Raw genomic sequence first — 21217 nt, 5'->3', positions numbered from 1 at the left:
TCAACAGTTGTCAGCGGACGCGTGGTCTTTTGTTGTAGGCCTAGTGTAGCCTAGGCCATGTTTTAGCATGCCGAGGCTGTCTTGAATGTTGAACATAAAATGACGAAGTTTGTCACTGCATTGTTCGCCAAGGATTACATTTCCAGCATGGGCTAGCAAGGAGCATAATATGGATAACTAAGAAGACGCACACGCTACGTGGAGTAAGGTAGGAGAGGTTTCCTGTTACTACTTTGTCCGCTGTGACATATCATGTCCTTCACGTAGGTTCTTCTTAATTGTTGTCACTTTTACTGTACAGTTGTAACTATGCGCGTGCAACCTTTCCTGATGTTATATTGACCGCATGGACATCAGGGGAAATGACATTCTCTTGGGGGCCGAACAGGTTCTTCTGGGTTAAATTATAGCCCATCCTTCTTAACGACAAGGAGCAGCAGCTTCACAGGGCTCGCGGGGATTTATTTGCATTAACAGTAACGTAACAAATGCTTCGATAGCGTGCTGACTGCATCCAAAACGTATTCCCTAGTTTTCGCCTTTCCTCTCACGCCCCTCCCATGCATTTGGTCACCGCACTCAACATCTCTGGTTAGTCTAACCGAAGGAAACATAAGGTGCGCTGTCACATGTGTGTGTGTGTGTGTGTGTGTGTGTGTGTGTGTTTATACTTACTATGCGTGCGTAACTAAATTAGGCTACTGCAAATTGCCTCATCCTAACGTCTTTGCCTATCTTGGCTATTTATCACGTGCTATTTTGAGTATGGAGGAGCCCACATAGAAAATCTTGCTTGCGCACAGGTTCTGTTGTTATTACAGTGGTCTCGGGCTTCGGACGGGTTCGGACACAAACATTTTAAATAGTCTAGGGCTCGGGTCGGGGTCGATCACTTTTCTGTCGGCTGAGGGCCGGGCTCGGACAGAAAAATACGGCCCGAGCCACACTCTATCCCCCACCCCCAACAGAATGCCCCACTCAAGGCTGCTACATATGTCTCTGACCCTGAAAGTCATAAGGACAATGTTAGTTTTAAGGACACACAGCTTATTTGGTTACCATATGCATTAGTATTATATGAGTATTAAAACAATCACATTGCATACCTCTGTGGGCACAGCAGAGCAGGCTGGGAGATTGGAAACGTCCTTCATCCCCACTGGACCCAAGCGAGCAAAGCTAAGACCAAGCAGCATTTATTAGTAATCATACAAGCTACCAGTATAACAAAGCTTGTCATGTTCACTACAAACTATAAGCAGAGGAGAGCCTACCTTTCCTCGTAGTTTCAGCTAACCAGATCTTCCCAGTGCTGCCATGACAAATGGCAACCACCTGGCAAACAAAAGCCAGGTAGCTCTAACGAGACCAGGTGAGCTAAACCTAAGGCTTCTTCTTCTTCTTCTTCTTCTTTGAGGGTTTAATGGGCGAGTAGCGCTCAGTTCAGGCGCATGTCCGCCCTCTACTGTCCTAAAAGAGCCAGAGTCTACTTTCCCTAAATCTCAAGTATTGTGTAAGGTGTGTGGAAGGTAGGGTGACCAGACGTCCGGTTTTCCCCGGACATGTCCTACTTTTGAGACCTAAAAAAATGTCCGGGGGGAATTTCAGAAATGTCCGGGATTTTGTTGGACTGCCTGAAATATAGGCCTAGACCTAATTCATCTGCATTGTAATTTTCACTCCGTTCCATTTTCCACTCCAAGTTTCTCTCTACCGTTCACAAATTAGTCACGCCCTTCTCATCAAATCTAGCCACTTCGCACCGTGTGTCAGAAAGAAGTAGCCTAGGGCAGTGTTTCCCAACCTTTTTTGTCCTGCGTACCCCCTAAGCAACTTTTTCATATGATGAGTACCCCCTCGCCCTCATTCAGGCTCTGTTCCTCTATCCCAATGTGACTACACTCAATATACCATGTATTTGTTATTATTACATTTTTCCAAGTACCCCCTGAGGTGTGCTCGCGTACCCCTAGTGGTACACGTACCCCTGGTTGGGAAACACTGGCCTAGGGGACTAGCCAGTGCGCCCCATGTTTACAAGCGAAAGCGCATCTGTCCGCCGGTTCGACGGACTGCAATGCCGATAGAAACGCAAATGCACGTTCGCGGTGGAGTTGAAAAACAAATCCAGCGTGTGAAGCCAGGTATGAAGGTAATCTAACACAGGAGTATGCCTAGTAACACCACCAAATCCATCATTTAGGGAGGTACAAGTTTTGTTACACCTTGTCACAAGACTTAGCCTAAAAAATCTTTCATGATGACATTTCCAAGTTATTTGCAAAAGCAATTTCTCTGAGCTAGAAGGACTCATTCCTGAGTTAAGAAATTAAGCTTCTTCTTCATCAGCTTCTTCTTCTGTCTATTGCCTTTGCAGTTATTGATAACGCTGTATGGGTTATCTTATTAATGGTAGATAAAACTCCAGTTCCTCTCTTAATGGCTGCAGTGCCCATTGCTAATCTCTGAGCACCATGCCACTACAAATAGCCTATCTAAATAGGCCTAATGGAATTGTGAGGTGTTTTATAAACATATTAAGCCTAAAATGTAGCCTAATAGAACTTCATTATCAATTCAGTTGAAAACCACAAATGTTGTGTTTTTTTATATTTAGTTTCCAATGTTATATAGCCTAATGCTGTTCATCTTTGTGGGGAATGGCTGAGATGGGCCTACATGATGGTGAATCTATTTTTAAAAACCTAATGCAGAAATTAGAATAGGCCTATGAAATTGAGCTGCATTGTTATGCTGTTAAGCTACTCCAATAGGCTATAGGTGTTAGGCCTACTATCTACAGTAGGATTGTAACAAAGGCACACTCTGCATCATATGATCACACAAATTATGTGATAGGCCTATAGGCGTAACTGAAGAGATTTTAATTGTCATTTATGGTAGAAAAATGACAATGCATGCCAAAAAGTTCAAGTCGCTTTTAAACAAATGACCATTTTGGATGTGTTGATACTTTATAGGCCTACTATCATACCTCATACCCATATATACTTTCATACCTGTAGATACACAGATACACCGATGACCCCCCCCAAAAAAGTGTCCTCCTTTTTACAAATCCAAATCTGGTCACCCTAGTGTGTGTGTGTGTGTGTGTGTGTGTGTGTGTGTGTGTGTGTGTGTGTGTGTGTGTGTGTGTGTGTGTGTGTGTGTGTGTGTTGTGACGTCCCGAGAGGCTGCATCCTTGAAGGGCGCTATGTTCCACGGAAATGGCTCCAGCTATGAGCAACTCTGGCTCCATCTGGTGGTGGAATTGTGAACTGCAGCTCCAACACAGCACAGCCCCACACCTGAGGCTGATAAGGGCCTAATGAGCTAGGTGGCTTTTGTGAGCTAGAAACTCTCAGTGGAGTGTGGAGCTTGGGAAGACACATGCACTCTGCCTCTTGCATTCTGACCCGAGTGGGCTCTGCCGTGTGGAGCTCACTGGATACTCACCTGTGGGTTCCGTCTAGTGACTTTGGCCTATGGAAATGTTCAATGGATTATTGACTGTGGATTACTTTTCCTGCTACTGGATTGCATATGGATGTTTGACTGGACTGAAAGTAAGAAGTTTATGTTTGTGCTTGAGAAGATGTTGGACTGAAAGAAAAGCCTGCTCCTACGTTTGTTATTGAAGAGCCAGAGACATTGTTTGAGTTTGATATTGCAAGATGAATCCTCTTTTGAACATTTAAGTTGAACTTCAGATACCTTTTCTGTTTAAACTCCTGGCATAACATTAAAATACTTCCTTTATTTTAAACTTGTGTCCTTGCACTGATTTGAAATGTCCCGCTTAGAGATGGTCAGCCTCTCATGACGTCACATATGGTGGAGGACGCGGGCATTTCAATCAGCAATAGTGCATGTATGAAGAGGACACTGAAAATGTAATTACTCAGTTTTCCCAGTTGGCCATAGTCCCTCCACATAACAAAATGGAGGAAATTTTGAAGGCCCTTATTTCAGGCCAACAGGCCCAAATACATGCGAGTGCAGCGTTATTGGAGGAACAAAGGAAAGCTAACCAACTGAAGGCAGAGGAGCTGCAGTTGCAAAAGAAGATGGCTGCTAGGAGCGCCGACCCAATCAAAGCGAGTAATTTTATTTCCAAGATGGGGGCCACCGATGATGTTGAGGCCTACTTGTATGCCTTCGAAGCAACAGCCACTAGGGAAGGATGGCCGAAAGCCCAATGGGTTGGACTGCTAGCCCCATTTTTAACGGGGGAAGCATTGAATTCCGTGCGAGACCTACCCCCTGACAAAATTACGGACTATGATGCTCTGAAGTTGGAGATATTCAGCAGGCATGGGCTTACCAAGTTTGGCATGGCCCAGCGCTTCCATGGCTGGACCTTCCAAGTGGACCAAGCTCCCCGTGCACAGATGCACGAACTTTCCAGAATTGCAAGAAAATGGCTGGAACCGGAGAAAAACACAGCTGCTGCAGTGGTGGAGACCATTGTGGTAGATCACTTCCTCCGAGCCCTGCCATATGAGGCTAAACGGTTCATTAGCCAACAGGCCTTAACCACAGCTGCAGTTACCATTGAAGCTGTGGAGAAATACCAGGCCACAACAGAAATGCTCCGTGCGACCAAGAGAGACCCCAGGACAACAACCCCGCAGCCGACAGTGGGGGTGCGTCCAAAAACCACGAAGGGTACCAGTCCATCTGCAGCAGCACCTAGCTATGCTCCATTGGGGGCCAGAAGACAGTCAGGTCTGGTTAGAATGTCTCGGGATAGTGAAACCAGAGAATGCTACCGCTGTGGGGAGATAGGACACATGTCGTGTCAGTGCCAAAAAATCCTAGACGAGCCCATGCCCACTGCTGGCTCCTCCAGCTCCCCCTCCACCCAGCTATTCGCATCACTCGTTGGGGTCGCAGATGGGCCCCCAGATCGACCCCCCACCTGCCCTGTAACGGTCAATTGCCATGACGTAGAGGCGTTGTTGGACTCCGGAAGTCGGGTAACCTTGGTGCATAAGGACCTAGTGGATCCCTCGTGTCTCTCCACTGACAAAGTCCTTCCGATCTCATGCGTCCATGGAGACACCAAGGATTATCCCACCACTGAACTCAAGGTGACAACCACCAGGGGGATAATACACACTAGGGCAGGGGTGGTTGAGTCTCTCCCTGTTCCTGTTCTGATTGGGCGAGACTGCCCCTCCTTCGACCTGCTGTTTAGGGAGACACAGCAGAGGCCAGCTAGAGTACCCCGCAGTCGGAGAGGTAAGACTCATCCTACAAACACACCAATGCAACCCTCACAACCACTCATCCCTGCTTTTGCACTCGCAGGAATGACAGGCCCCCAGGCCGACACAGACAGTGGCCCGGACACGGAAGAAGAGAATGCAGCTCCGGAAAGTTCTCCAAACTCCGAGGAAGACGCCCCGGCCATTGAGGAGCTCCCCAATCTCACAGGCCAGTATGGTACTGCTCAATTGCAAGAGCCCACATTTGCAAATGCCCTAAGAAATGTGCAGGTGCTAGAGGGTGTAGTGTTAGGGGATAGAGCAAGTCCCACATATCCCCATTTTGCAGTTATACGTGGTCTATTGTATCAGGTCGTGAAAGAGAATGACCGAGTGTATGAACAACTCCTTGTGCCACAGCCCCACCGAAAAACTGTGCTCAATCTGGCACACACGCATCCACTAGGGGCCCACCTGGGTGTAGAGAAGACCACAGAAAGGATCTTGCAGCGGTTTTTCTGGCCTGGAGTGCACAAGCAGATAGAGAATTATTGCCGTAGTTGCCCAGAATGCCAGAAGAGGGCACCCAAGCCCTCTTACCGTAACCCGCTCATCCCCTTGCCGATCATTGAAACCCCCTTTGAGAGAATCGGGCTAGATATAGTTGGCCCTTTGCCAAAAAGCTCCAGGGGCCATCAGTACATTCTAGTAATCCTTGACTATGCTACCCGGTACCCTGAGGCCATTCCCCTACGGAAAGCCACCTCCAGGCAGATTGCCAAGGAGCTGTTCCTCCTTTCCACCAGTCTGGGTATCCCAAAGGAAATATTGACTGACCAAGGTACCCCATTCATGTCCAAGGTAATGAAGGAACTGTGTGCCCTTTTGAGGATCAAGCAGCTGAGAACCTCTGTCTACCATCCCCAGACAGACGGGTTGGTTGAACGTTTTAACAAGACTCTGAAGTCAATGCTGAGGAAAGCAATTGAAGAGGACGGGCGGAACTGGGACCAGCTGCTGCCATACCTGCTGTTCGCCGTGAGAGAGGTACCCCAATCTTCTACTGGCTTCTCGCCTTTTGAACTTTTGTTGTCTTACAGACCCAGAGGACTACTGGACATTGCTAAGGAGGCTTGGGAGGAGCAACCCTGCAGGCAGAGGACCCTCATCGAACATGTCGGCGCCATGAAGGACAGAATGAGGGCCATTTACCCGATAGTTCGGGAACACATGGAAACTGCTCAACGGCAACAGCAGGCCTCCTACAATCGACCTACCCAACCAAGAGAGTTCAAGCCAGGGGACAGAGTGCTCGTCCTAGTCCCGACTGTCGAGTGTAAGTTCCTGGCAAGCTGGCAAGGACCGTATGAGGTCATCGAGCGAGTAGGAGAGGTAAATTATAAGGTGAGACAGCCTGATAAAAGAAAAACAGAGCAAATTTATCACGTTAACCTCTTGAAACAATGGCACGCCAGGGAGGCGTTATTCTGTTGTCTGCCCCAAACAGAGTCCAAAGCACCCGCCAGAGAAGAGGTTCAAGTGGGACCAGGTCTGTCCCCACATCAGCGGCAGAGAACACTGGAGCTAGTGGACCGCAACAGAGATGTCTTCTCCTCACTCCCGGGACACACAGAGGTGGTCCAACACGAGATCCGGACCGTGCCTGGCCGCACAGTGACTCAGCGTCCATACCGGGTGCCGGAAGCACGCAGGGTGGCCATCGAGCAGGAGGTGGAAAAGATGCTAGAGCTGGGAGTCATTGAAAACTCCAAAAGTGCCTGGGCAAGCCCCATCGTCCTGGTCCCCAAACCAGACGGGTCAGTACGATTCTGCAACGATTATCGCAAGTTGAATGAGGTTTCAGAATTTGATTCATACCCCATGCCCCGTGTTGATGACCTGGTAGACTCACTAGGACATGCTCGCTTCCTCACCACTCTGGACCTCACAAAAGGTTACTGGCAGGTGCCCCTGTCCCCCGCATCGAAGGAGAAGACCGCGTTTGCCACACCAGAAGGGCTCTACCAATACACACGGCTCCCGTTTGGTCTGCACGGGGCACCGGCCACGTTCCAGCGCTTGATGGACCAGGTCCTTGCTCCCCACAAAAGGTATGCGGCTGCATTTTTAGATGACGTTGTGATTCAAAGCCCAGACTGGGAAAGTCATTTACCCCGTGTACAAGCTGTGCTTGATTCCCTTAGAGATGCAGGTCTCACAGCAAATCCAAAAAAGTGCAGGCTGGCCTTCAGCGAAACGAATTACCTGGGCTACACTGTTGGCCGAGGACTGGTCAAGCCACAGCAAGCGAAGCTGCAGGCCATACGGGATTGGCCACGGCCTCTCACAAAGAAGCAGGTGAGGTCTTTTCTGGGACTAGCCGGCTATTACCGCCGTTTCATTGCAAATTTTGCCTCCATTGCTGCACCTCTGACAGATCTAACAACCAAGCGACACTCCAGAATGGTGAAATGGAACCCCGCTGCAGAGACCGCCTTCATCAACCTGAAGCAGGCCCTCTGTTCCAGTCCAGTTCTGGTGGCACCAGATTTCCAGAGGGAGTTCGTTGTTCAGACTGATGCTTCGGAGGTGGGTCTGGGAGCTGTACTCGCCCAAGTACATGAAGGTGAGGAACATCCTGTCCTATATCTGAGCAGAAAACTGCTTCCAAGAGAGAAGAACTATTCCACGGTTGAGAAGGAGTGTCTCGCCATCACCTGGGCCCTGGAGTCCCTTCGGTATTACCTCCTGGGCCGCCGCTTCACGGTGGTCTCGGACCACGCCCCTCTGCAGTGGATGGCCAGGAACAAGGAGACAAACAGCAGGGTTACCAGATGGTTTTTAAGCTTGCAAGCATTTAATTTCTCTGTTGTTCACAGGGCTGGCAGAAGCCATGGCAACGCGGATGCCCTGTCCCGGAGAGATGCCCTCTTCGTGACCTCCAGCCCGACGGGGACGTCGAGTCCGAGGGGGAGGATCTGTGACGTCCCGAGAGGCTGCATCCTTGAAGGGCGCTATGTTCCACGGAAATGGCTCCAGCTATGAGCAACTCTGGCTCCATCTGGTGGTGGAATTGTGAACTGCAGCTCCAACACAGCACAGCCCCACACCTGAGGCTGATAAGGGCCTAATGAGCTAGGTGGCTTTTGTGAGCTAGAAACTCTCAGTGGAGTGTGGAGCTTGGGAAGACACATGCACTCTGCCTCTTGCATTCTGACCCGAGTGGGCTCTGCCGTGTGGAGCTCACTGGATACTTTGGCTTGACTTTGGCCTATGGAAATGTTCAATGGATTATTGACTGTGGATTACGTTTCCTGCTATGGATGTTTGACTGGACTGAAAGTAAGAAGTTTATGTTTGTGCTTTGAGAAGATGTTGGACTGAAAGAAAAGCCTGCTCCTACGTTTGTTATTGAAGAGCCAGAGACATTGTTTGAGTTTGATATTGCAAGATGAATCCTCTTTTGAACATTTAAGTTGAACTTCAGATACCTTTTCTGTTTAAACTCCTGGCATAACATTAAAATACTTCCTTTATTTTAAACTTGTGTCCTTGCACTGATTTGAAATGTCCCGCTTAGAGATGGTCAGCCTCTCATGACGTCACAGTGTGTGTGTGTGTGTGTGTGTGTGTGTGTGTGTGTGTGTGTGTGTGTGTGTGTGTGTGCGTGTGTGTGTGTGTGTGTGTGTACTTGTATTTCAAATCCTGTCAAATAAACCTGTTTCTTTTAAATAGGTGAAAAAAGTACTCTGTCTAACACAAGTGACATAATTTACCAGACTGATGCCTTTACCCTGATTCCTAAGCTCTTGAAGAATTTGCTTCCTCTGAAGAATATATTTATCACAATGAAGTAATGCATGTTCCACTGATTCTTCTTTCCTGCAATATTCACAAAAACCTGATGGGTCTTTCCCTATGATGTGAAGTGACTTGTTTAATTGAGTGTGTCCTATTCTGTTTCGCAATTCTTCCCTTTAAACCCACAGTTTTCTGAAAAACAAATAGATGCCTCCCCTTCACAGCCCTTTCCCAATCATCCTGCCATTCCTTGATAAAATAATCTTTGACCAGTGATTTACTTTCTGCTCTACTGAGAGCAACTTCCATATCTGGAACGTCTGCCACCACCGCCTGCTTAGCCAGTTGGTCAGCTTCCTCATTACCCTCAATACCCCTGTGCGCAGGAACCCACATAAAAGAGACTTGCATATTTTGTCGAGACCTATATACAGTTGAGGACGATATTATTAGCCCCCCTCCTGAAATTAGACATTTCTCTTGATTTCTCAGTAAGAATGACCATTATTAACCGTTTCTGTTATTCTGGAAACAAATACACTGATGGAGATAATGTTCAATGAGTTGAATTTGGATTTTTCTATTGTTACGATGAGTTTNCACAAAAAAGGGCAAAAATGACAAGGACAAAATTATTAGCCCCCTGATCATTAATAGTCAATATGGCGCCATTTATGAACCAAAACTGACAACAGGCTCTGATAAGTTGCTACCTAGGTTGGCACATGCACCACTAGGGATTTTGGCCCATTTCTTCACTGCAAAGTGTTCTAGCTGGTCCAAATCGCATGGATGCTGAGCATAGACATTAACCACAGACTCTCAGTGGGATTGAGGACTGGACTATGAGCGGGTGATTCCAATATCATGGTTTTAGTGTCCTTGAAGAACCTCTGAACTAATCTAAATGTATGCTTTGGGTTACAATGTTGTTGGAAGACCCAGCAATCCAGATTCAGACCCAGACTCCCTGTGTCTGAGGCTGAATAACAGACTAAACTTGATGCCCCACCACTGTGTGTAACTGTGGAAACTGCTTGGCCTCATTAGACCAAAGAAGCATTGGACACCTGCCCAGATGATTGTTATTGACCTGGCCTCACCTGGAGTTTTTTCCCCCACCAAGAAAGACAGTTGTTAGGGCTTGTCATCATATTGGTCTTTGGGGCCATCATCACAGAAGAACCCCTTTGCTAAAGGCAGTGCATATCAGAGTGTTATTGAGCTTTGCCTGTGAACATTTGAAAGTCAAAAATGAGTTTTGAACATCTCTGCTTTCATCTGATGATATTCAATTGCACCTGCTTTGATGCATGAATTCTGCTTCTGTCAGGTGAAGAAAGGGATAGGCCTTGAATCGTTATAAGATGGTTTCCACAATTAAACATGGTGGTGGATGCATCATTCTGTGGCATCGTCAGCCACAGGAAACCTTGTTTGGGTGTACCGCACCATAAAAACTGAAAATTATGATAGAATGTGGAAAGTGACCTTGCAAAAATATGCTCATAGAGGGAGCTAAGATCTTCACTGGATCTTTCAATAAGATAATAACCCAAAACTTGCATCCAAAATAGTTCAAATGTTCTTCAAGGATACTAAAACCATGGTCATGGAGTGGTTCAGACCTCAATCCTTAAGATAGTATTTGAAGAGTGCTGAAAATGAATGTCCATCCTCAACATCCATGCCATTTGGACCAGCTTAACTATTTGCGATGAAAAAAATGGGCCAAAATCCCTGGTAGGACATGTGCCAACATAGTTAACAACTAATCAAAGTGCCTGGTGTCAATTTTTGTTCATAATGGCACTGTATTGACTATTAATGATAAGGGGGATAATAATTTTGTCCTTGCCATTCTTACACTTTTTTGTTTAAACTCATTGTGAAAATGGAAAAGTCCAAATTTAACTTATTGGACACTATCTCCATGGTGTATTTGTTTCCAGAATAATACACATGTATTAATAATGATCATTCTCAATGATCAATGAAGAGATATGTCTAATTTCAGGAGGGGGGCTAATAATATCGTCCTCAACTGTAGGCTATCATACATCTCAATAATTATATCTTGTCTAAAAGTAGACCTGAAAGATTTGATTGCTTGTAGTGCAGAGCATATGACTACTTCCTTTATGTTGGCACCTTCCAGTGACTGAAGGGCATCTAAAATTGTCAACAACTCTACTCTAAATACTGATAAATTATCAGGTGTCCTCTTTTTGACAGCGATATGCAGAGACGGGATGGCAAAAGCGAATCCAGTGCAACCCAACTCAGGGTCCTTTGAACCATCTGTAAACACTGACACAAAGCCGCCATAAATGAATCTTAGCTTATCCTCCACAATCTGAGTTACATCAGTGGGTGGCTTGCATGACCTCATCTTATCCAGGATACTGAAGTTCACATTAACTGGTGGAAACAGCCATGGGGGAGGTAAAGGCAACGCTACAATGGGGGAAAACTGCATCTGAGTGAAAAGCATCATATCTGCAAGCCTATTACCCTTCCAACCAAAGCACTCCTGTTTTCCCCTCTCACTCTCACAACACCTCTGCAAAGAGTGAACTGCAGGATTAAGATTCTCTGAGTGCCCTTTGAGATTAACCCAATAGTGCATGTTTAATTGTTTCCTTCGCAGGGCTAGTGGCATCTCACCCACTTCTACCTGAAGGGCTGCTACAGGGGAAGTCCTAAATGCTCCGCAGCACAGCCTTAAAGCCTACGCCTGAATCACCTCCAACTTTTTAAGGGACGTTACTGCCGCAGAGTTATAAACCACACACCCATAATCCAGCACGGATCTAATCAACGATATATAAATCTTCTTCAAGGCTGATTTACTAGCGCCCCAATCCATCCCCCGAAGACACCGCATCACATTTAAGACACACTTACATTTTTTGACCATATATGAGATAAGAGAGTTCCATGTCAATCTACAGTCCATCAATACACCTAAGAATTTAAATTCCTTGACTTGTTCAATTTCCTGTTCACCTTCATATTCCTCTTCCTTGTAAACCACAACATCTTAGTTTTCTCTATAGAGAATTTAAAGCCCCAAGCGTACTGTATGACCATTTCTCCACAGAACTGATTGCCCCCTGCACTTTCAACACTATGCGGTCAATATTTCTCCCCCGCTTCCATACTGCAGCAGCATCAGCGAAAAGTGAAAGACCAATGCCATCCTCAACCTTCTTGAAAACATCGTTAATCATAATGGAGAAGAGCAGGGGTCTTATCACACTCCCTTGGGGAGTCCCATTCTCCACTGGGTAATAACCCGACAAGGCCGCTCCTATCCTAACCTGAATAAATCTGTCAAATAAGAAACCTTTAATCCAATTAAAAGCACGCCCTGATATACCAAGCTCACTTAACTTAATCATCAAGCCCTCTTTCCGAACCAAATCGTACGCCTTCTCTACATCAAGGAATACGGCTAAAACAGACTCTTTATTTGCTTGAACTTTTCGAACATCCGTCTCCAAACACACAACCGGGTCCATAGTTCCCCTCCCCTTTCTAAAACCACTTTGATGAATTGACATGCTACCTTTACTTTCTACATGATACATTAATCTATCAGCAATCATTCTCTCCATTACCTTCCCCATATGTGACGTAAGGGCGATGGGCCTATAATTGCTCGGTTGCTCGTTTGACGGGTCCTTACCTGGTTTCCTTATGGGGACAATAACCGCCTCTTTCCAGCTTTTGGGTAAAACCCCCCGCTCCCACACCTTATTATAAAATCCAACAAGTTTGGTCATCGCCACTGGTCCCAGTTGTTTAAGCATAGCATAACACACATTATCTTTGCCAGGAGCTGAGTTACCAGACCTCCCAATAGCCCTCTCCACCTCCACACGGGTAAACAGGGCATCCATCGCCCCTCCACTTCCTTCCCTCCTCCTAAGTATATCTGGGTAAGCTGCTTTTGTTACCTCCCGTCCATGCCTGCCTGAGACTGTCAAGTTATCAGAGCTGTGTATTTTAACCAGGGCCTTAGCTATCATTTCAGCCTTTTCCTCATCAGCTACTGCAACCTCACCTCTAGATTTAAGAACAGGGTATTGCCTCTCTCTACGAATCCCCCTCATACTTTTGATTGCACCCCAAACCTCCCCTACAGCTGTAGTTCTCCCCATCCCATCACAAAACTTGCTCCAACTGACCCTCTTTGCCTGTCTTACAACCCTTCGTGCAGTAGCTCTAGCCTTCTTATATGCCACTAAATTTCCAAAAGTCAAGGTGTCTCTTAACACATCCAGCGCTATATTCCTCTCCTTGATTGCCACACTGCATTCATCAGTCCACCATGGAACAGACTTCCTATTCCTTCCACCACCACCACCTCTACTCTTTGGAATACAGCGTTCTGCAGCCTCAATCAAAACTTTCCTAATTCCATTATCCATGGCTTCAATATCTTCATCAATCACAATCTTATCCAACTCTATTTCAGCAGTATATTTAAAGAGGTTCCAGTTAGCCTTATCAAATATCCACCTGTTACCAACAGCCCCCCGAGTTACAACCCCCCTAAACAAAAAATTACTGACTACAGGAAAATGGTCACTACTAGTACCTACCGTTGAGTCTTCCCTCACCTCCCATTCACATAACCTTGCAATGTTGCTACTTACCAACGTTAAATCCAGAGCTGAAGTATTTCCAGTGCGCACATCAATTCTAGTTCCTCGTCCATCATTAAGACAGACAAGGCCTTTCTCCTCCATCAACTGTTCCAACACATTACCATTAGGCGTCTCTAGTGCCCCCCCATAAAGTGCTATGTGCATTAAAATCACCGCAAAACACCACCCTACTGTCCCCAATACCCTCCAGAGACAAAAGTTTATTCAAATCCAGAGAATTGCAAGGGTTGTAGTAATTAATGACACTCAATTTACCCTCTTCAGTCCAAACCTCCACTGACACATACTCTTGATCCTTACCTATACCCACCTCTTTAAATGAAACACCCTCCTTTATAAATGAAGCACAACCACCACCACCCCCTTCCACCCTGTCACACCTAACAGCCACATATCCCCTAATTCTAAAATCCAAATGCGGTCTCAACCAAGTCTCCTGAACACACACAACATCTGGCTTACACGGAAGATCATCAATACATTTCTTGAACTCCTGCCCATTGGCAAGCAGGCTCCTGGCATTCCATTGAAGGACGTTAAACATGAATCTATCCACCTGGCTTCTCTGACCTAGCCTGATAGTACAACTCCTTACTCACATCTTCCCATGTCAAATCTGTCAACCCCAGATTACACATCGCAGCTTTCACAATCAATTGAGTCCTTTCTGACTTAGATCTAACTTCCATAGTAGAATTAATTACCGCCACCACAAACGTAACCAACTTCTTTACGTCGACAGAGACCACTTGACTTAACTTACCTGAATCTGACCTAGGTCTTTGGCTACGCTCAGTCACGACCTCACCACCCCTAACTGGCTTAACCATTCTAGCTGCCGCCGCGTATGTAATCTTGTGCTGCGCCCTTACCTGTTGAATCTCCCTCTGCCTCTTCAATTCCTCGCAACCCCTAAAAGCCACACTATGCTCCCCACAATTGCAACACACAGGTTTAGCACATCCACAATCGGCATACTCATGGTCCTCACCGCATTTAGCGCACCGGCGCTTTCCATTGCACATCTTGGCTATGTGCCCAAATCTTTGGCACTTAAAACACCGCACTGGATTGGGCACATATTCGCGTACTGTATAGCTCACCAGACCTAAAAACACTCTCACTGGAAGTATATCCTCCTCGAACTCCAACAGGACACCCTCACAATCTCGCCTCTCACCTCCACGAAATGCTTGCATGCGCTTCACCCCTCTGAGTTTGCCCCCCTGCAAGTTGGCCTCTACCTCCAACATAGACATCTCCAATGGAACTCCCCATATCACCCCTTTAAGAGATCGGCCACGCACTCCCACATAGCTTGCACTAATGACCTTCCGTTGTTCTATAGTCTTCAAGCCAAATGCACGCTCACCTTGCCCCCCGTCTCTGCATATCACCAGCAGGTTTCCATCATTCAGAACCACACCCCGAATTATATCCCCCACATCTTTCTTTAATGCATTTGTCAGAGTAACTGGGTTCATGGATTTAAGTCCTCCCTCTTCCCCAAACCTCAAAATGACTTTAATCTCCACAGTTGCTCCTTCTCTGTCTTGTGTAGGTCCTACCTGTCTTTCGCTGGCCCTCGTCTCCACTGTTCCACTGCCATGTCCCTGCGGTTGGCTATCTGCCTGCTGAGGATCCACATCATCCATTTCACAGCTACTCAGTTCTCCCTCACAAGACTCTGGCTCTTTTTCCGGACTAAGCGGAGTTTTCTTCCTCTTTTTAGTTTTCCCCATTTGTGGAGAAATCGAGGCAAAAGGAAAGGAAATATCCACAACAAACAATCCCAAAGAATTCAAGTTTCGCGCGACAACCGGCGTCTGACGTCAACCGGAAACCGTCCAAACCTAAGGCCAACCCGGAAGCTAAATTTATGCTGCTTGCGAGATGTCACTACCCACTCTTCTGCTGGGTCCTAGCACCCTGCCCTGCCAACCAACAGATAAGTAATGCGAAACAGGGGGAGACGCCAGAGGGGAAATCTCACTACTTTACACACACCATTGCTGGGACTATACGTCCCACATTCTACACTTACAAATCTGCAAAAATGTGAGGGATGTACTCAATTCTGTAAAATACTGCATGCAACAATGCAGTAGGCCTAACCAGGTTGAATGTAGACTGCTTAAATGTAGCCTGGTGGCTGTGACACCTTCACTTTCGTTTCATCATTAGGGTAGGCTGTCTTATCTCCATCTCTTGGCCAAATATTTGACTACCTGTGACATTATAGCAGCATGCTGGCCATACCTTGCCCTACAGGTGCGACTGGTGTAAAAGGTTTCCTCCTGGATCAGAGCACACAGAGAGACATCGGCGTAGCTCACAGAAAACCACGTAAATTCACAGGAAGACTAAAAAGTAAGGACATTAAGGAACTCATACTAGTAAGATAGATTCGTAGGTACGATTTTTATGACTTATTATTCCGTAAGATAATCATCCGACCATCTCTTCTATCTATCTATATATATAATGAAATATATATAATAAAAATGTGTACTTCAGTAGAATTTGAGTGCATCATTACAGGGTCGCATGAGTCGACTTCATTTATGTAAACTCTGCTGAGTCCTGGTGTGCATGACATGAGGATAAACCGAATTATTGTTTCAAAGTATTGGTACAAATTATTATTCTCCACATACTCTGATGAAGACGTACAGTATGTGGTGTCAAAGCGTCAGTCATTATGCACCTGTAAAATAATAAATTAGTTCACAAAAGAACACATCTGTGCAGCAACTGATTTCTCTTTTTTTTTTATGCAGTGTTCAGTTCTGGTTGCACCGGAGTGTATAACTCCAGAAGTACTACTCCCCAGAGTACATTTTCTTTTGTTCTGAAATTATTGGTCTTCAGCAATATATGAACTTCAGTTAACCCTTCTGTTGTGTTCGGATCATTTTTTGACCCGTTTTCAAGTTTAAGTGTAAAAAAACATACTTTTCTTTATTGTCCTGGAATGAGGCTTAATCGAATCTTCAATCACAATCATTTCAACACACAAAAATATATGTTTAATCATTTTAGTAAATTTTAAAGGTCTTTTTTAAAAAAAAAGTTACATCTGTGGTGTGCGGGTCAAATTGACCCGGCATAGATTTTTGGTTGTTGTATGCATTTCTGGAAAGCTGTTGGTTGCCCTTTGTCCTCAGTTTGGTGATTCATGGTGAGGAAAATATATTTCTTGCCTTAAAAAAATTGCTAGCTTTTTCACATTACAAATCCAAGATGGCCGCCGGACAGTCCAATACAACAGTGTTTCCCAACATTTTTTGTACCCCTAAACCTCTTAGTTGTGTCATAAGTACCCCCTAATTCATGTTTTATATCGCTTTGTCTGTCCTGATGTGACTGCTTCATGCATTTGTTATAATAATAACATCTTTCCAAGTACCCCCTGCAGTGTGCTCGCGTACCCCTAGTGGTACACGTACCCCTTGTTGGGAAACACTGCCTTACACTACCAAATGTCATATCTCTTGCTGTGAAAGGAGTACAGATGTATTTCTGATGTCTACCTATATGTTTTCATGGTAAGGGAATACATTTCTGCATTTTTTTGCAAAATACATTTTTGCACATTATTTTGTCCAAAAAACGTATCAAAATCCATAATGGCACCCAAACATGTAGAACTGGTCTTACACTTTTCATAAAGTTGATGTGGCAATGAGACAATGGTCCATGTTCATAACATAGTGGATTCAGATGAATAGTGTAACTTTTTCCATGTTCATTGAGGTGTTCATGTCCTATATCTTTGCATTAGATTGACGGAATAGCTGCGACTCTGACAGAATTTCGCATATTTACCACACTAAAATCTTATAAATATTGAAAAACACCAAGTCAACATATTTAAACATTCATTTTATGCACTGAAAAACTAATTTAGTTGACATTTGGTCTTTATCCTGCTATAAATCTCTTTGGGTTGGTTTGGACCCGAACACCACAAATGTCACTATTGATGATATTTTCTAATATTAGAGAAAAACTAATACAAGAAATTTGGGGGTTGTTGTATTCTCATATCAGCTGTAATACATGGACATGTTTTTAGGTATTTTATGGCTGAGTTTGGCTATCACGGGTCAAATATGACCTGAACACCAGGTGTATGCAGCTTCTGAATACAACACAAGGGTTAAGCAGGGTTCCTGATTAGCCTGGTCCTGACCATCCCATAATACCACCAATTCATTTCGTAGTGCGGAGCCAAGTCTCTTTGCGGAAAGTACGTAGGATGGTGCACGAGGCTAGTTCCTGATAAGCCAGGGGCATTTATAAAGACATTCCTATCTGCCACTTCCTGGATGTAGCCTACTGTACTTGATTATAACAGATTCAGTGTGCCCCACCAGGTTGGCAGACTAAAAGAGCTAAAGGTGTGTTGTGTGCTGAATGTATGAATGTGTTCCTTTTCTTACGAATCTATGTGTATATTTTGTTGTAATCAAGTCATAATGTCTTATGCTACTTAAGCCCTAGAACCTTCATGTTTTGTGTGGACTGATAACAAATGACCAATTCACCAACTCACCACCATGTCTGTTCATCTGCAGGCCTATGTACAATGGAGACTGAGGATGGAATCCCTGAATTGCTGAGAGAAACTCTGGATGACCTCTCCAATGATGACTTCAAGCGCTTCAGACGCTGTCTGGGTGACCTGAAAATAATCTCGTGGGGAAAATTGGAGCAGGCTGACATAGCTGAGACTGTTAAATTGATGTTGAAGCACTTCCAGTCAGATGCTGGAACCACTATGCTGGCCATCCTAAAGAAGATGAGGCACAATGTATTGGCCTGGCGTTTGGAGAGTGGTCTGAAAATACGTAAGTAAGAACTGTATGTGTTTTATAGTAACATGAGATGAAATGAATGAACTGAGTAAGTCGAGTTAGTGGGTGTCCCAGACAGTCCCCTTCAAAGAGGTGTCTCATTCTGGTATGGTGGTGAATGACTTTGATTTCAACTTCAACAGCGAGTTGGTTAACACAGACACACACACACACACACACACACACACACACACACACACACACACACACACACACACACACACACACACACACACACACACACACACACACACACACACACACACACACACACACACCTGTTGATCAGTGGTTGATCCATGTGGGACATTACTTTGGCAGGTTATTTGTATGGTGATTTGTGGTTGTGCAGTTGTAGACAAGCTGTTGTGTGTCATACATGTTCATGTTTTGTAACCAACACAGCACTAGCACTTAGACTAACACAGTGTGCAGTAATCTGAATGGTTTTAAGTGTAACCAATTCAACAGCAGTAATAGACAAATTATTGTGTATTGTATTATAACATACACTCACCGGCCACTACATTAGGAACACCTGTTACAACTGCACATTGAGGGAAATTTCTGGTGCGCGTAGACATGGTCGAGATGATCTGGTGCAGTTCAAACCGAGCATCATAATGGAGAAGAAAGGTTATTTAAATTACTTTGAAAATGGCATGGCTGTCAAGCCGAAAGGGCTTGATTTGAGTATTTCAGAAAATCCTGATCTACTGGGATAGTCGCACACAACCATCTCTAGGGTTTACAAACAAGGGTACGAAAAAGAAAAAAATGCAGTGAGCAGTGATTCTATGGGCAAAAATGCCTTGATGATGGCAGAGGTCAGAGGAAAACATTCATACATTCAGCACACAACACACTGTAGTTCTTTTAGTCTGTCAACCTGGAGGGGCACACTGAATCTGTTATAATCAAGTACAGTAGGCTACATCCAGGAAGTGGCAGATAGGAATGTCTTTATAAATGCCCCTGGCTTATCAGGAACTAGCCTCGTGCACCATCCTACGTACTTTCCGCAAAGAGACTTGGCTCCGCACTACGAAATGAATTGGTGGTATTATGGGATGGTCAGGACCAGAGGCGATTCCTCTTTGAGTACAAGGGAGGCGCCGCCTCCTGTCCAAAATCACGGAGAATAGTATGTAAACTAATGCTTTATACAACTTAATAACATTGCTATTTCAGACCCAGCTCCATAGAAAATGCTTAGAGATGAAACCAATCTGTAATACGATCCCGAGGCTCGCACGAGTTTTTTTCCGCTCAAGACAACGCAAGCGAGTCGAGTCTCAATGGACTTCAATAAATGCTAAACGGTCATTGGCTATTGCCGTGAATTTTTTTTGATTTTGAGACTGAGCCTCACTGGGAGTGAATGGAGAAGAGAGGGGGGGGGAGGGACCGGAGACTGAAGCTCCGACTTGTGATTGGGTGAACCCTGTGTCAGTAGGCAACAGTAGTTGAAAGGCGGATATGTTATTAATTTGACTGAGAAGTTTCGTCGTGGTAACCAGTGAGGAAGCTATTCATTGCGGTGTACTCTTGAGGTTGAAGTTGAGGTTGCCTACTTTTCGTTAGGGCTAGCTTGCAAGAAAGTTAGAGAGCTATGCAAAATGCCAAGCATTGTGGATTAAATTCTGGCGAATTCCAGTCGTCCTTATGAGGAGAAAATGAATATCAAGGAGCAGAGCAGAGCACTGCCTAATATTGACTTGGTGAAAAAGGTAGGGAAGAACAACCGTTTCTTTTGAGCTTTCGTGGTGTCTGATCAACTGGTTAACTGCCAAGTCCCGTGAGTGGTGAGTCCTTGTTTCCTACTGTGTTGGCAATGTCTGGTAAATAATTAAAGATTTTGCGACCTCTAGTGGTAAGTTAACCGTGCACCCAGTAATGAACAAAGACAACGAAGGCAAACTCAATCACTATGTCGACTCAATCATTATGTGGCGGAGGTAGGCCTAATGATAATAATAATAATTAAAAAAAAAAACATTTCCCTATGAATAGGCTACAAGGGGGATAATGATTAATGATTAACAAATTTGTTTCAACAAGAGTCCTTTAGTGTGTGAGGCCATATGTGGCTCAGAACCAATGTAAGATGTGTGTCAAAATTGACCCCTTTTTGCGTTCTGGACATATTGTAATTGAACAGCCTCCCCTGTTTGACAGACTACCAGCCGCCACTGGTCAGGACCAGGCTAATCAGGAACCCTGCTTAACTGAAGTTCATATATTGCTGAAGACCAATAATTTCAGAACAAAAGAAAATGTACTCTGGGGAGTACAGTACTTCTTGAGTTTTACACTCCGGTGCAACCAGAACTGAACACTGCATAAAAATAAAAAAAGAGAAATCAGTTGCTTAGCAGATGTGTTCTTTTGTGAACTAATTTATTATTTTACAGGTGCATAATGACTGACGCTTTGACACCACATATTGTACGTCTTCATCAGAGTATGTGGAGAATAATAATTTGTACCAATACTTTGAAACAATAATTCGGTTTATCCTCATGTCATGCACACCAGGACTCAGCAGAGTTTACATAAATGAAGTCGACTCATGCGACCCTGTAATGATGCACTCAAATTCTACTGAAGTACACATTTTTATTATATATATTTCATTATATATATAGATAGATAGAAGAGATGGTCG

At 44.9% G+C, this 21217-nt stretch overlaps 1 protein-coding gene across 1 annotated transcript; it reads left to right on the top strand.

The window, feature by feature from the left end:
* Positions 1-4121: 4121 nt before the first annotated feature.
* On the top strand, positions 4122-5602 carry LOC134469917 (uncharacterized). The gene is made up of 3 exons (XM_063223943.1): positions 4122-5247; positions 5317-5514; positions 5586-5602. The coding sequence occupies exons 1-3, from the start codon at positions 4122-4124 to the stop codon at positions 5600-5602; spliced, it is 1341 nt and encodes a 446-aa protein (XP_063080013.1).
* Positions 5603-21217: the final 15615 nt, after the last annotated feature.

This window comes from Engraulis encrasicolus, chromosome 19, assembly GCF_034702125.1.
Source record: "Engraulis encrasicolus isolate BLACKSEA-1 chromosome 19, IST_EnEncr_1.0, whole genome shotgun sequence".
NCBI lineage: Eukaryota > Metazoa > Chordata > Actinopteri > Clupeiformes > Engraulidae > Engraulis > Engraulis encrasicolus.
The sequence above is the reverse complement of the archived record's forward strand: the minus strand, read 5'-3'. Positions and strand labels throughout refer to the sequence as shown.